The sequence below is a fragment of the Leucoraja erinacea genome, chromosome 6 (genome assembly GCF_028641065.1).
Source record: "Leucoraja erinacea ecotype New England chromosome 6, Leri_hhj_1, whole genome shotgun sequence".
Taxonomy (NCBI): Eukaryota; Metazoa; Chordata; class Chondrichthyes; order Rajiformes; family Rajidae; genus Leucoraja; species Leucoraja erinaceus.
This window is the reverse complement of record NC_073382.1, coordinates 15,118,249-15,134,747: the sequence shown is the minus strand read 5'-3', so window position 1 is coordinate 15,134,747 and position 16,499 is coordinate 15,118,249. Positions and strand designations below refer to the sequence as shown.

The 16,499-nt window shown below is 42.6% G+C and overlaps 1 protein-coding gene across 1 annotated transcript in view; it reads left to right on the top strand.

Annotated features, from left to right (window-relative positions):
- The window catches only part of ubac2 (UBA domain containing 2), a 193,102-nt gene that overhangs the window by 115,665 nt on the left and 60,938 nt on the right, over positions 1–16,499 (top strand). Inside the window, exon 7 of the mRNA XM_055636664.1 lies at positions 13,216–13,461. Within this exon, the coding sequence (XP_055492639.1) occupies positions 13,216–13,461 (246 nt within the window). The remainder of the gene's footprint in view (positions 1–13,215; positions 13,462–16,499) is intronic.

Here is a 16,499-nt window from a genome sequence, read left to right as displayed (position 1 = left end):
CTCCTTACTGCTGTTTGATAGTTTGTATACCACTCCAACAAGTGTTTTCTGCTCTTGGCTATTTCACAGTTCTACCCATACCGATTCTACAGTATCCAAGCTAATGTCTCTCCTTGCCATTGCATTAATCTCCTCTTTAACCAGCAATACCACCTCACCTCCTCTTACTTTCTGTCTATCCTTCCTGAATATTGAATACCCCCGCATGTTTAGCTCCTAGCCTTGGTCACCCTGGAGCCATGTCTCTCTATATCTTATCCTTTAACTACTAACTGCGCATTCAATTCATCCATCTTATTTCGAATGCTCCTCGCATTAAGGCTCAGGTTAGTTTTTCTTATCTCCCTTCCACCTTTTGCTTCTGTCCTCCTTTTATGGCCCTGTCTCCCTGCATTGTGTCCCATTCCCCTGTGTGTTATTTTAAACGTGACCTTTCCTATACTCTCTTTCCCGTTAGCTGCACGGATACGCTTCCATGTTGTGGACTCCACCCCTCACTTTTTAGTTTAAACCCACCCGTGTAGTGCTAGCAAACCTGCCTGCCAGAATGTCGGTCCCCTCCCAATTAAGGTGCAAATACTTTTTCTGAAATTGAAAAAGTGCGATTTAGCTTCTTTATATGTTTTGCCATAATTTCATAGAGTCATAGTCATAGAGAGGTCATCCAGCGTTGAAACAGGTCTTTCGGCCTAACTTGCCAATGCCGACTAACATGCCCCATCTATACTGTTCCCACTTGCCTGCATTTGGCCCATATCCCTCTAGATCTATCCTATCCACATACCTGTCGAAATATTTTTTAAACGTCATGATAGTACCTGCTTCAATTAACTCCTCCTGCAGCTCATTCCATTCACTTATTACCCTTTGTGTAAAAAAGCTGCCCCACAGGTTCCTATTAAATCCCCCCCCCCCTCACCTTAAACCACTGGTCTTGATTCCCCTAGTCTGGGTAAAAAAACTGCATTTATCCTTTCTATTCCTCTCATTATCATATACATCTCCATAAGATCACCCCTCATCCTCCTGCGCTCCAAGGGGTAAAGTCCTAGCCTGATCAACCTCTCCCTACAGCTCAGGCCCTCGAGTCCTGGCAACATCCTCGTAAATCTTCTCCGCACCCTTTCCAGCAGAATAACGTCTTTCCTATGACATGGTGCCCAAAACTGAACGCAATTCTCTAAATGTCTTCAACAACTGTACATGACCTCTCAACTTCTATGCTCTTGACTGATGAAGGCCAATGTGCCAAAAGCCTTCTTGACCATCCTATCTGCCTGTGATGCCACTTTCAAGGAACTATGCGCTTCTAGAACCCTCTGGTCTACAACATTCCAACACAGCCTATCATTCACTGTGTAGGTCCTGCTCTAGTTAAATTCCCAAATGCAACACCTCACACTTCTCTGCATAAAATTCCATCAATCATTCCTCAGCCCACTTGCCTAACTGATCAAGATCCCTCTGCAATGTTTGCCAACCATCTTCACCATCAAGAATACCAGAGTTATCTGCAAACTTACTAATCATGGCTTGTATGGTCGCATGCCTACTTTTCTTGCCACCTCTGACTAACAGGGTGTAGAATGTTTTTTTACAGGCAATGGGTGTTCTTTGATATCTAAATGCACAATGTGATGTTAGCACAGAACCTGACATTTACCGGAGAGTTTCCAGTGGAGAATTTGTGTCGTGGAACATTAAACAAGTGGTTAAAATTACTTTTCAGCTTCTCAGCAAAATAAATGCAGTGGTATTGCTTAGAAACAAAAATGCTCACTGGAAACTATGTAAATATGTTCATGAGCCGTTAGAGAGGCATGATTAAGAACAGTGAAGAAGGTTTTGTGAGCAAAAATTGTGCTTAACAAATATCTTATGAGTTCTTTTGGACTTACAAACATGAATGATAAAGGGCCAGTATAGTGGCGCAGCGGTAGAGTTGTTGCCTTACAGCACCAGAGACACGGGTTCAATCCTGACAACAGGTGCTGTCTGTATGGAGTTTGTACATTCTCCCCGTGACCGGGTAGATTTTTCTGGGTGCTTTGGTTTCCTCCCACATTCCAAAGACGTACAGGTTTGTAGGTTAATTTGCTTCGGTAAAGATTGTAAATTGCCCCTAGTGTGTAGGACAGTGTCAGTGTATAGGGATCACTGATTGGTGCCGTCTCAGTGGGGCAATGAGCCTGTTACCGCGCTGTATCTCTAAACTAAACTAAACTAAACAAAAAAATAAAAGATAATTAGAGCGTATACCTTGTTTAGATTTCCAAAACACATTTGATAAGAGGCCACAGAAAAGGTTACAGCATAAGATATGCTCATGAGTTTGAAGACAATGTATGATTAGAGGATTGATGAACCAACAGAAAAAGTAGCAGGAAAGAACGGCTCATTTTGTTATAGGCAAGTTATAATTTTATATCGAAGTCACGTGAGTGACTACGTGAAGAGCCCGCCAGCCCGCATGCGCGTCAATATGTCGATGCATGGCGCGAGGTTTGGCTGGGGGGGGGAACGTCGGTCTCCCCAGTAGTAAGTTTAAAAACCATACAGGTGAGTACAAATGTTTACAGGAAATATTTGGAGTGAACTAATTCCGACGTTGACCTAGGTTTTTATTTTGGAGAAGCCTAGGGCGAAAGGGAAATGGGCTGCTGAGAAACCAGCAGCAGAGGACCGCGGCAGTGGGAACAGCCGACGGCCATCCGTTTCCATTCCGGAGTCGCTGGCAGCCGAGATCTGCACAGCTAGTTCTGATTCGGCCCCAAGAGGGAGCAGCTTAGCAGCCCCGAGTCGGGGCAAAGCCAAAGCTAAGTCTGTGAGACAGGTCTAGTCGGACGATTCTGGACAGGAGGATTCTGTCCCCATCTAAACTGGATCTAAACTGGAGCAACTAATGGAACAAATGGTGGCACAAAATATGCTCCGTGCTACGGAGGCATTCACAGGCAGCTCGAGCCATATGCCTGTGGCAACACCTGGTTCAGGGTTGCAATATTCCTCCCACTCTGATGAAGAGAGTGTCGGAGATATTTATAGAACTGATTCCGATTATGGGGATGTGTCTGAATCCCATGATTTAATGCATGATATGCGGGAGACGCATGATATGGAAGAGCTACCTGCTCTTGCCTCTAAATTTGCTGTTCCCTCGGGGACAGGCAAGCCACTACAGAAGGAATTGGCCAGCAATCTAACATCGCACCAGCTGAAGGAAGAAGTTATGCTGGAAACAGCTGGGAGATATCCCAGCCCAGAAAATTGCAAGACCTTGGACATCCCCCAAAGTCAATACTACCATTTGGGAAAACATCGGGAACAGAACAAGGTCCAGAGAGATGAAATTACAGCGAATCCTGAGACTATTGTCAGGAGGTATTACGGCCTTTGCTAGTTCAGTGGATGGGGCTCAGCTGTCGGAAGCACAGCAGGATGCGATGGCACTGCTGTGCAATACTCATTTGAGATAAACTGCTTCCGTAAAGATGCCATTAGGCCAGAATTAAACCCCAAATTTGCACATTTATGCAGGTCCAGCAATGTTCAGCCTGTTAAATACCTCTTCAGAGAAGATTTGTGTAAGCAAGTCAAGGACTTGCAGGAGGAATTAAAGGCTGCTGCTGGCATGGTCAAGACACCCTATATGTGTAAGACTCCTCTATTCCGGCGATATCACCCCTGTGTGACAACCAGCAGGAATCGGTTCTCTGAGGCTGCTGGGAATATAAGATCTGCTCAATTTAGACCCAGTCACAGGGCTTTTTTAGGCCAAGGCCCATCTCGTCCGTCTTGGAAGATGCGGCAGCCTCATTTCCCAACGGCTCAAGATTTCAGAGCGAAGGGGAAGGAGACCGAACAGAACTTAGGGTCTGCTGGTCCTGGTGTTAAACCGCCTATGACCTTTGAGGTAGGTGGATGTGCATCCATCAGTCACAGGGGGTGTGCGGAGGAATTGCAAGTCGGTGGCAGGTTAAGTCTATTTTTGCACGAATGGCGACAGATATATACTGACCCGTTTATACTGCATAGTATAATGGGTTTCAAAATTGAGTTATTGGCTAACACATTTCCACCTAGACAAGATATGCCGAGTCGGGCGTATATTCGTTCCAAAAAGGAAACTTTGGATATGTAAGCACAGATAGAGGCACTGCATAAAAAAGGAATGATTGTGCGGTCAGTCCATGAGAAAGAGGCATATATCTCTAACATATTCTCAAGGGAGAAGAAAAATGATGGATGCCGTATCATTCTTGATTTGTCAAGCTTCAACTCAAATGTGCAGTGTAAACATTTTAAAATGGAAAATTTCCACACCACTAAACAGCTAATTACTGAGCGTTGTTTTCTGGCATCCATCGATCTTAAGGATGCATATTATTCGGTTCCTATTCATAGGAATCACAGGAAATATCTGAAGTTTACCTGGCTGGGGCAGTGCGGCAATTTAAGGTGTTACCTAATGGTTTAAGCTCAGCCCCTCGGCTATTTACCAAACTGCTTAAACCATTGCTTGCCCTACTCAGAGCTGAAGGGCATATTGTTGTGGGGTACATAGGTGACATTCTGATAATCGGGAGAACGTTGCATCTCGCAAAGCTAGCTGTTTCAGCTGCCAAGCTTATCTTTGAGAAATTGGGATTTCTCATCCATCCAGCTAAATCCAGGCTGATACAAACCAGATCTATTTCTTATTTAGGGTTTATCATCAATTCAGCGGAGATGTCTGTGATCCTGCCCATGGAGAAAAAACAAAATTTGGTAGAGGCTTGTTCAAATCTACTGATTAATGAGAAACCATCTATCCGCCAGGTTGCTAGGGTAATTGGCAAGATAGTAGCTGCCTTCCCAGCCGCATGTTATGGGCCTATGCGTTATCGGAATCTGGAGCGTGAAAAGGATCAGGCACTAACTCCACAAAGGTCATTTTGATAGACCTATGCAGTTGTTGTCAGAGTCTAAAGCTGAATTACAATGGTGGATTGCGAATATTCATCATTGTTCAGGCGGCTTTCTACCTAGTAAACCCACAACAACACTGCAGAGTGATGCTAGTGAACTAGGATGGGGTGCAACTAACACCCTCTCTAGTCGAAAATATGGCATAAATTGTTTGGAAATGTTGGCAGCATTTCATGCCTTGAAAGCATACAGTGGGAAGATACATGGTGTGCATATTAGACTTCAATTGGATAATTCGACGGCAGTGGCATATGTAAATCACATGGGTGGATGTAGATCACTATCCTGTGAAGCTTTGGCAAAACTTATTTGGGCTTGGTGCATAGATAGCAGCATTTGGATTTCAGCTGCTCATTTGCCGGGCAGAATTAATAGGGTAGCAGATGCTAGATCACGAAGGTTCAATGATCAAACTGAGTGGATGTTGAATCAGGTAGTATTCAACAACATAATAGCTCATTATGGAACATCATACATTGAATTGTTTGCTTCCAGGCTTAATCATCAATTGCACGATATGTAGCCTGGCAACCAGACCCAGGGGCATAAGCTATAGACGCATTTTCTATAGACTGGTGGGAGTGTATTCTATGCCTTCCCTCCATCCTGCCTTATTGGGAGATGCTTGCAAAATATAATGCAAGACAACGCATCAGGTATTTTAGAAGCTCCTAATTTTCCTACGCAACCATGGTTTCCATTATTGAAAGGATTATTTAAGGAACCACCCATGGTTGTTCACAGGCATAAACATTTGTTAATTCAGCCTGTCTCTCGGGAGCCTCATCCTTTGCATGATCGAATTGACTTGTTAATTTGCAGAATTTAAGAAGGCCTTTCGTGGGGCTAGGATTATCCAACCGGACGGTGGACGTAATAACTGCAGCTTGGCGTGATGGCAAAAAGAGGTAGTACTACTCATATATCAATCAATGGGAGAATTTTTGCGAGAAGACACATATAAATTACTTTACGGCAGACATAGCCAAATTGCTGGAGTTTCTTTTAACTTTATATTTTGAAAAAGAGTTAAGTTACAGTGCTATTAACATTGCTCGTAGTGCCTTGTCATCATATTTAGTGCTGGGGTCTGGACATCAAACTGTGGGCTCGCACCCATTGGTATCTAAATTCATGAAGGGGGCTTTTAACAGAAACCCTCCAAGGTCTAGATATCGTGCGGTATGGAATGTTAAAATAGTGTTAAGGCTGCTTCGCAATTTGGCACCTGCCGCATCATTATCTTTGCCCCAGCTCACTCACAAATTGGTCATGCTTATGGCTCTCGTCTCAGCACAAAGAGTTCAGTCTTTACAGAAACTGCGACTGGATAACGCGGTTATATCTGACAATAAAGTGACCTTTTATATAGATGAATTATTGAATTTATATAAAGCAGGTCAGGTGCATTGGGCTTCCAATTGGAGCTGTTGGCGTATCCTCCAGATCGCAGATAGTGTGTGGTTACCTATGTTAAGAAATACATCGAGGTTACAAAAAACCTTCGAGGCAGCGAACAGGCTGTCTTCATAAGTTATAAAAAGCCACACAAAAGGGTAACGGTGCAAACCATTTCAGGGTGGATAAGATGCGTGTTAGCAGATGCGGGAGTGGATACTGATATTTTCAAATCTCACTCTACTAGGGCTGCAGCTACCTCGGCAGCGAGTAATATGGAAGTTCCGCTGGATCACATTCTTGCGACAGCAGGATGGGCCAATGAGCGAACTTTTCAGAAGTTTTTACAATAAACCAATTAACAGGCCTGGTTTATTTGCTAGTAGAATTTTAAGTTGTGTAGATTAAATCAAGTGGTTATTCCTGATGTAAAGGGACTGTGTATTAAAGCATGGACATGTTTGCGAATTAACATCATGTTTCAATGAAGTATGTTTCTTTCAACCATGTTTGGTCGATTGGTGCAGTGTGTCTACATATAGATTGGTTCACTGCATGAAACCACAGAGCTTTGAAGGCTTCACGTAGTCACTCATGTGACTTCGATATTAAATAGAAAGATTAAACGAGAACTTACCGTTTGAAGATGATCTTTATTTTATGAGAAGTTGAAGTGAGGGAATAAGTGCCCTCCACTCCCAACCCTGATTCTCATAAAAGATCATCCGGTAACTCTAAGGTCGTTAATCTTTCTATAATTTAAGTTCTGCAACTAGTTGCTCTGAAGATTGACGCGCATGCGGGCTGGCGGGCTCTTCACGTATTCCCTCACTTCAACTTCTCATAAAATAAAGATCAAACTTCAAACGGTGTTCTGGTTTAATCTTTCTATTTTATGCCACAGGCTTCAGTGCTGGGTCATAAGTAATATGCAATTTATATTATTATTTTAAATGAATGGGCAGCACAATGTGCAGCAGTCAAATTTGCTGACGAGACAAACGTCAGTGGATAAATAAGGGTTGAAGAGGATATAGATGTTAAATAGATGGGCAAAATGATGGCCGAAAGAGGAAAGTATAGAAATGTGGTCGAGCAGAAATTTGGAAAAGCAGATTATGAAGCAACCTAGTTGATTTCGTACTTCACAAATTTATTTTATAATTAATTGTGTTTTGATAAGTTTGGGTAGGGTATATGGTGCTTTAGCTCTCATGTCTGAGCGCAGAAGCTTCAGAGGATATTTTCCCCCACTGTTGAGGATATGATGATTTACAACATAATTGGGAAATTAAATCCAACATTTTAGTTTAATCAGAATAGCATCTTAACACTGAAGGCTTTGCAGGAACAGCTTTTATTTTTAAAACTTTTCTCGCATGAAACTGGCATTTACTTAATAAGAAAAGAATGGACACCAATGGGAGATAGGTTGAAAACTTGGTTGATAAAATTGGCTCGCTGAAGGTTTCATGGGTATATTACAAGGTGGCTAATTAAGGATAATGCTGAAAATTAGTAAGTCGCACATAAAGGCACAGACAGTATTAGTTTATTATATTGGAAATGGTATTTTTGCACCTAATATATTTTGTAAGATGACATTTCTACTATCTCAGGAAGTTACACCACTTCATGTTTCCACAGAAGTATCACATTTTTACTTACACAGCATTCTTTATTGGGCTTCAGGCTTCTTTTAGTTTCAAAACCACAATGGAGGTAAACATGCTAAAGAACAAAGATTAGTAAAATAGTGTCACTTGCGAAAGGAATCAAAACGTAATTTCCTGTTTTTTGTTTTTCAATGTTCATGTAATCATCAAATTTTATAGCATTGGAGATGACTATTTGGCCCATCATTCCTCACGTGGTTTTTTGAAAGAGTTATTTAGTTAAACGCATTCATCTAAGTTACCTTTCTCCTTAGCCAAACGATGCACTCCACTTCAAATGTGTGTGCAGTTCATTTTGGGCAGTTTTAGCTATAGCTATTCATGTTTGGCTACAGTTTTCATGTGATCAGAATCTTCAAAATTATGCTTTAAAAAAATGAATGATTCAGTTGATAAGAGGCCATGGTTATTAAGATCTACAAGAGCTACTTTTTACCAGGCTGCTTCTAACCAACATCTCAGATTCTTATCTATGCCTTGATGCCTGGCTCACTGCAGAGGTTTGACGTGAAAAATCATAGATGACATTCTCAAGGAATAGTTTTTCAATTAATACCAAAAGCCAGACCTGATTACAATGCTAAGTCAATTCTGCAGATATTTTGATTTTGAACGATATTTACTAATAATTATACATTTATAGTTACGTGCATCCAAAATTTTTGGGTAGAGGAGCTTGGTAGTTATTTTAGTGGACTAGTAACTCCCACAATTTGACAAATAAACTAGCAACCGGTTCAAATCCCATCACACCAGTGGTGAGATTCAGTTTATATATACCCTGTATGTGAACATTATTATGAAACTGTTAGATTGTTATTAAAATTCATCTGGTTTGAGAAAGAAAAAGTTATTATCTTTTATTTACTTGCTTAAATCAATTCAGAACTCAGAGCACGTAGTTGACACTTACAGTATATATTAAAATAACCAAGCAAAAATAACAATTAGGCATGGGTGATATTTGGTGGCTTTGAGAATGAACCTCATTCATCTATAAATGGCCAGATCAATGGCAGATCTGGTAGAGGTGCTGCCCCACAATTCCAGTGTCCCAGGTTCAATTCTAGCCCGTGTGAAGTTAGAACATTTCCCTAGACCTTGTGGGTTTCCCTGGGTATTCTGGTTTCCTCGCACATTGCAAAAATGTGTGGTTTGATAGGTTAATTGGTTGCTATAAATTGTCCCCAGGTGACCGAGGAACCTCTTTCTCTGCTGCATGACTCTATGACTTTAATAATAGAAAATCAATCTTGAAAACAGCTAGTTTGTTGACTTTTTGATGAGGTGTTAAACTAGGGTATGATTCCTGTTGACTTCAACTTTACTAGAGCATGTCGCTGTGAGACAATGCTTATTTGAAGCGTAATCGATATTTCATGCACACAACATTCCTGCTGAACCCTGCTGGTGTTGAAACTCCACTGCTGGACATAAAATGTATTTCAAACCCAAAAATGTAACTAGATTTCTTCTCCTGACAGAGTTCAGAACAGAGGCCATAATCTCAGAGTAAGTCAATTTGAGATGGAGCTGAGAAATCATTTATTCTCTTCGTGGTTTGTCAGTCTGTGGAACATCCTTCCACAGAGAATTGTGGGGTCAGAGTGCTTATACATATTTATTATTGAGGTAGATAGATAGATTTCTGCTTGGAAGATCGTGGATTATAGTCCAAGGGCAGATGGCAAAAAAATGCTAGATTAGCCATAATCCCATTGAATGTCGCAGGAGACTTGATGGGCCGAATGGCTAAAATTCTGCTCCTATCAATTATGAATGGAGACTCTTTTGCCCACTTATGGTCATGTGAATTTTTATCCTCCTTCTGGGTGATTTTAATATAGTGAAGAGGACAGAAGCTTCTGGGAGTGGACAGAGAAGAAACAAGCTGCATTGTTAGGTAGATGTGATATTCAGCTGGCCTAGATACCTTCCAAAACCCAGCCATCACCAGTATTCAATAAGATAGCTGGTTTAGCTGGCCCATTTGCTCGTAAGATTTAAATCAAATTTAGGAAATGAAAGCAAAAAGATTTGAACACTAATTATGGCCAGTGAAAGCAGATGTAGAAAATAATGAGTCAAGCTGAGTTATACTGCATCTGCAGTCTGCATCTAGGACTGATAAACTTATAACCGCAAAACACCAGTAAACCCAGTCTGTGAAGAAAGAAGGTCAAAATCATGTTGGCACAAATTACATAGGAGGGAAGAGGGAGGAGGTTCTGCAACAAGAATTTACGGAATTGGGTAGAAGACGGAAAAGCAGGACCTGCAGGGTAGTGATCTCAGGATTGCTTACAGTACCTTGTGCTAGTGAAGGTAAGAATAGGAAGATAGGGGAAATGAATGTCTGGCTGAGAAGTTGGTGCAGAGGGCAGGGATTCAGATTTCTGGATAATTGGGATTTCTTCTGAATAATTGGGAGTTACCTGTATAAAAGGGACGGGTTGCACCTAAACTGGAGGGGGACCAACATCCTAGCGGAAAGGTTTGCTAATGCTACACGAGAGGGTTTAAACTAGATGGGAAGGGGGTGGGATCTCGTGCAGCACAGAGGCACTTGAGAGGTCGGAAAGATGAGTGGACAGATTAGGCGGAGAGCTAGGAAGGAGAGTTGGTTTAAACTGTATGTATTTTAATGCAAGGGGCCTGACGGGTAAGGCAGATGAGCTTAGAGCATGGATAGGTACATGTGACTAGGACATTGTAGCCATGACTGAAACAATAGACAATTCAGGGGTGACATTACGGACGGTTCGTCTAGTGAGGCTATATGGGTGGAGCAGAGGAACTAGAAAAGTACGATCACTTTGTTGGGGGTGTTCTACAGACCCCCGAATAGTCAACGGGAATTGGAAGAACAAATGTGCCGAGAGATTGCAGACAGCTGCAGGTCAAATAAGGTTGTTGTAGTTGCGGATTTTAACTTTCCCAATATAGACTGGGTAAATCATAGCATGGAAGGTTCAAATGGGGTGCAATTCCTCAAAAGTGTTCAGGAATGTTTTCTTAAACAGTATGTGGAGGCCCCCACACATGAGAGGACAATGCTGGATCTAGTATTGGGAAATTGGGAAGGGCAAGTTAATGAAGTGTGTGTGGAGGAGCCTTTTGGGAGAAGTGACCACAGTTCGATTAGGTTTAAGTTAATTATGGATAGGGACGGAGGGCCTACGTGTTAAATTGTTCAACTGGGGTAAAGCCAACTTTGAGGGTATGAGAGAAGGTCTCGCTCTGTTTAACTGGAGCAGGTTATTAGAGGGGAAAGGAACATCGACCAAGTGGGATGTTTTAAAAAGTGTACTGAAGAAAGCTCAGGATATATATGTCCCCGTTTGAGTGAAGGGCAAAGCAAACAAACGTAAAGAAAGCGCTTGGCTGACGAGGGAAATTAAGTCAAAAACAAGAAGGATGCATGGGACAGGTATAGGCAGCTGGGATCAAAACATCTCTGGAGGGGTTTCGGGAACTAAGGAGTAAACTAAAAAAGGAAATCAGAAGGGCAAAATGGGGCCAGGAGATAGCTCTGGCGGCTAGTATTAAGGACAATCCCAAAAGATTTTATAAATACATAAGGGGGGAAAAGGGTAACTAGAGAGAGAGTGGGACCTCTCAGGAATCAAAGCAGTCACCTCTGTGTGGAGCCACAGGAGATGGGCAAGGTCCTCAATGAGCATTTCTCCTCTGTATTTACCGAGGAGAAAGACAGTAGGACGGAGGAAATTGGAGCAGTCACTGGAAGTGTCTTGAGAGCAGTCAGGGTTACTGTCGAAGAAGTACTGTCAAAGAAGGTACTGTCGTGTTTGAAGGTGCACAAATTTCCAAGGCCTGATCTGATATATCCGAGGACATTGCGGGAAATTAGAGAGGAAATTGCGGGAGCCCTGTTTAAATTTACGAGTTGTCCTTAAATACAGGAGAGGTGCCGGCAGACTGGAAGGTGGCAAATGTTGTACCTCTTTTCAAGAAGGGCTGCAGGGAAATTGCTGGGAACTATAGGCCGGTGAGCTTAACATTTGTAGTTGGAAAGTTACTGGAGGATTAGAATATACAGGCATTTGGATGGGCAAGGGCTCATTAGGGATAGTCAGCATGGTTTTGTGTGTGGGAAGTCGTGTCTCACAAATCTGATTGATTTTTATGAAGACGAGATCAAATAGGTTGATGAGGGCAGAGCTGTAGATGTGTAAATGGACTTCAGTAAGGCATTCAACAAGGTTCCGCATGGTAGGCTGCTCTGGAAGGTTAGATCGCATGGGATCCAAGGAGAGATAGCTGACTCCATGGAATGAAGCAGAGGGTAATGGTGCTTCTCAGATTGGATGCCTGTAACTAGTGGTGTGCCTCAGGGTTCAGTATCTTAAAGATAAAGATATCAAGGGATATGGGGAGAAGGCAGGAACGGGGTACTGATTGTGGATGATCAGCCATGATCACATTGAATGGCGGTGCTGGCTCGAAGTGCCGAATTGCCTACTCCTGCACCTATTGTCTATTGTCTATTGAAATTATGTCAAATTTTTATAAATTTTTTGGAGTTGCACTTATCCAGACATTTCATCATGGTCCTAATTCGTGGATTAGCTCATGGTGGCAGGAATTAAGTAACCTACTGAGCCATCCAGCCTTTAATTAGTTCTCAGAGCCACTGTATTTATTTGACTGATTCTGGTGAGTTTCTGGTTAATAAGGACTGCCAGAATGTTGATGATGGGAGAGTTAGTGGTAAAGCAATGCCATGGGTAGCCGGTTGACTATCTTGTCAGAGATGATCATGGCCTGGCATCATTGATCACCGGTTCATCAACTTTGACCAAAGTTGCATTGTATCCCACAACTTCCTGATCTCTTACACTGGCAGCAGAAGACTTGTCTGGTTCTGCAGCATTCAGATCATTTACCCATTCAGTTAGACTAACTGCTGGGTGAGGTAGATATTGAAAATAACCTTGTGCAAAAATCAGCAACATTTGGTAAGCCAATCCTCCTGACAGGAACTCTTTCTCCTCTGTATGTAGATCCCTCTCCTGTACAAGTTGGCACTGGCTGTCCACCACTTTATGTCAGAACCATTCCTGATGTCATGTTGTTGTCATGTGCTTCTATTTGAAGATTATAACATGTAGTTTTGTTTTATTGTAACGATTTGTTTTTCAATCTTCTTCAGATCTCCGGGATTATGTACCATTGTAACGTGTTGAAGGTGCAGAAGTTGTTTTGCGTGCCCGAGTGCATGGCCAGATGTGCCTCGTTTACCCTTGAACCTCTCTTATTGTCTGCTAATCCCACCCAAGAGACCCCCATTGGGATGGGTGCAACGTTGGAGATTCAAAGGCAACAGAGGACCGAACTCCTCGACCAGCAAATGATGCTGGCTCAGCTGAATCAGAACAACAGGAGGCATCGAGGGCAGGTAGTGATCACCGTGACAATTTACATCTTTTTTCCATATGTTTCCATTTGCCCCAATCACTAGTTCAAGTCTGGTGGGATCAGTTGCATGGAATTTTACAGTTCATTTGGTTCACCAATTGCCTTCATCATCCATCCATTCATTCTGTCAGCATTATCCCATTTATTGTTCCTTGCATACCCAACCTGATTTACTTAGGGACTGTTGCCCATCCCTATAGCCCTTGAGAAGGTGTTGATGAGCCACTCTCTGGAACTGCTGCAGTCCTTTGAGTAATGGTTGGACAGGCTAGATGCAGGAAGATTATTCCCGATGTTGGGGAAGTCCAGAACAAGGGGTTACAGTTTAAGGATAAGGGAGAAGTTTTTTAGGACCGAGATGAGAAAATCATTTTTTACACAGTGGTGAATCTGTGGAATTCTCTGCCACAGAAGGTAGTTGAGGCCAGTTCATTGGCTATATTTAAGAGGGTGTTAGATGTGGCTCTTGTGGCTAAAGGGATCAGGGGGTATGGAGAGAAAGCAGGTACAGGATACTGAGTTGGATGATCAGCCATGATCATATTGAATGGTGGTGCAGGCTTGAAGGGCCGAATGGCCTACTCCTGCACCTATTTTCTATGTTTCTATGTTGTTGGGTGAGGAGTTCCAGAGTTTAAACTCAGTGCCAAAAAACATCCCACTTTATTTCCTCAACCTCTGTCTGTGAGAACCAGGACCACATTCTAACTACTCTCCAGGGAAAGACATTTGCCATAGAGTCCTTACGGAATTTATTAATGGTTAATGTCATTTTATAATTGATTTGGATAAAATAGTTAACAAAAATTTCTGAAGATGTGTAAAATTCTAAAGACAGATAATTAAGAATGAAGATGAAGGAGGGTGGTGAAAAGAATATGGTATGTTTGCTTTCATCTGTCAAGGCACTGAATATAATAGTTGAGACATTATGCAGCAACTTTACAAAAAATATAGTTAGACTGCACATGGATTATTGTAAACAGTTTTGGTTGTCACATTATAGGATGGATGTGGTTCACTGGAGAGAATGCAGAGGAGATTCACCAAGGGATGTTGTCTAGATTGGAGGACTTCAGCTTTTGGGAGAGATTGGATAGGCTGGGCTTGATTGTCCTGGAGTGAAGGGAGCTGATGGGTGATCTGACAGACTATTTACATTTTATATGCCTCTTATAATATACAACAATATATAAGGTAAATACTCTGATAGCAGGGTTACCAAAAGTAAGAGGCCATAGGTTTAAGGTGAGTGGAAAGAGTTTTAAAATAGCTTTGAAGAAAAATAATTTCACACAGAGAGTACCAGTAGTTTATATCTGGAATTGGTGGAATCAAATACTATCACTGCACTTAACATTGTTCCTTCCAAACCAACCTAACTCCTATCCAAGTACTTTCCCTAGCAACCGCGAGAGATATAAGACCTGTGCGTACACTTCATCCCTCACGTCCTTGCAGGGACCTGGGAAATCTTTCCAGGTGAGACAGAGGTTCGCATGCTTCTCATCAAACCTCATCTACTGCATTTGGTGCTCCCAATGTGGCTTCCTTTACTTCGGCGAGATCTAACGACTAGGCGATCGTTTTGCTGAACACTTACGCACTGTCTGCCAAGTTCCGCTGGATGTCATAGTTACTCACCACTTCAACTCTGCTTCTCATTCCATACCAACCTTTATCCTTGGCCTCCTCCATTGTAGAGAAAGGTCACGCGCAAACTGGAGGGATAACACTACATATTCCACTTGGGTAGCTTACAACCAAACGTTATGAACATTGAATTCTCCAATTTCTCTCTTTCTGGTACCCCCACCCTGACACCCCAATGAAGCCCCCGGCCATCCCAACACCTGTATCACCTATCACTTGCCAGGCTTTGTCATGCTCCCACCTCTCGTTTTCAACCTTCCCCTTCTGAACAAGGGTCCTGACCCTTGTCACCTAGATAGAGTCATACAGCGTGGAAACAGCCCTTGGGCCCAACTTGTCCATGCCGGCCAACATGTCCCAGTTACCCTAGTCCCACCTGTCTGAGTTTGGCCCATATCCCTCTCAACCTGTTCGATCCATGTACCTCTCTAATTGTTTCTTAAACATTGCATGGTCCCTTCCTCATTCCATACACCCACTACCCTTTGTGTGAAAATGTTACTCCTCAGATTCCGATTAAATTTCTTCCCCTACACCTTAAACTTATGTCCTCTGGTCCTCGATTCCCCTACTCTGGGCATGAGACTCTGTGTGTCTGTGCGTCTACCCGATCTTTTCCTCTCATAATCTTATACACCTCTATAAGATCACCCCTCATCCTCCACACTGTAAGGAATAAAGATCCAGCCTGCTCAACGCCGCACTATAATTCAGACCCTCGAGTCCTGTCAACATCATCGTAAATCTTCTCTGTACCCTTTCCAGCTTGATAACATGTTTCCTATAACATGGTGTCCAGAACTGAACATAATGCTCTAAATGCGGCCTCACCAATGTCTTATATAACTGCAGCAAGACCTCCCAACATCTTTATCATTGTTACTTTTTTGCCTTTCTTTCATTCATCTCTCCACATCACCGTCTATATCTCATTTCCCTTATCCCTAACCAGTCTGAAGAAGAGTCTCAACCCAAAACGTCACCCATCCCTTCTCTCCAGAGATGCTGCCTGTCCTGCTGAGTTACCCCAGCTTTTTGTGTTTATCTCCCAACCTCTATATTCATGTGATGAAGACTACTCTAAGTGATGAAGGCTAATGCGCAAAAAGCCCTTTTGACCATCCTATCTACCTGCACCTCCACCTTCAAGGAAGTCTGTATCTGCACTCCGAAAACCCTCTGCTCTATAACACACCCCAGAGCCCTACCATTCACCGTGTAGGCCCTGCCCATGTTAAACTTTCCTGTCCATTTCCTTCATAGATGCTGCCTATCCCTCTGAGTTAGAGTAATAGAGTCATACAATGTAGAAACAGGCCCCTTGGCCCAACTTGCCCGCACCAACCAACATGCCCCACCTACACT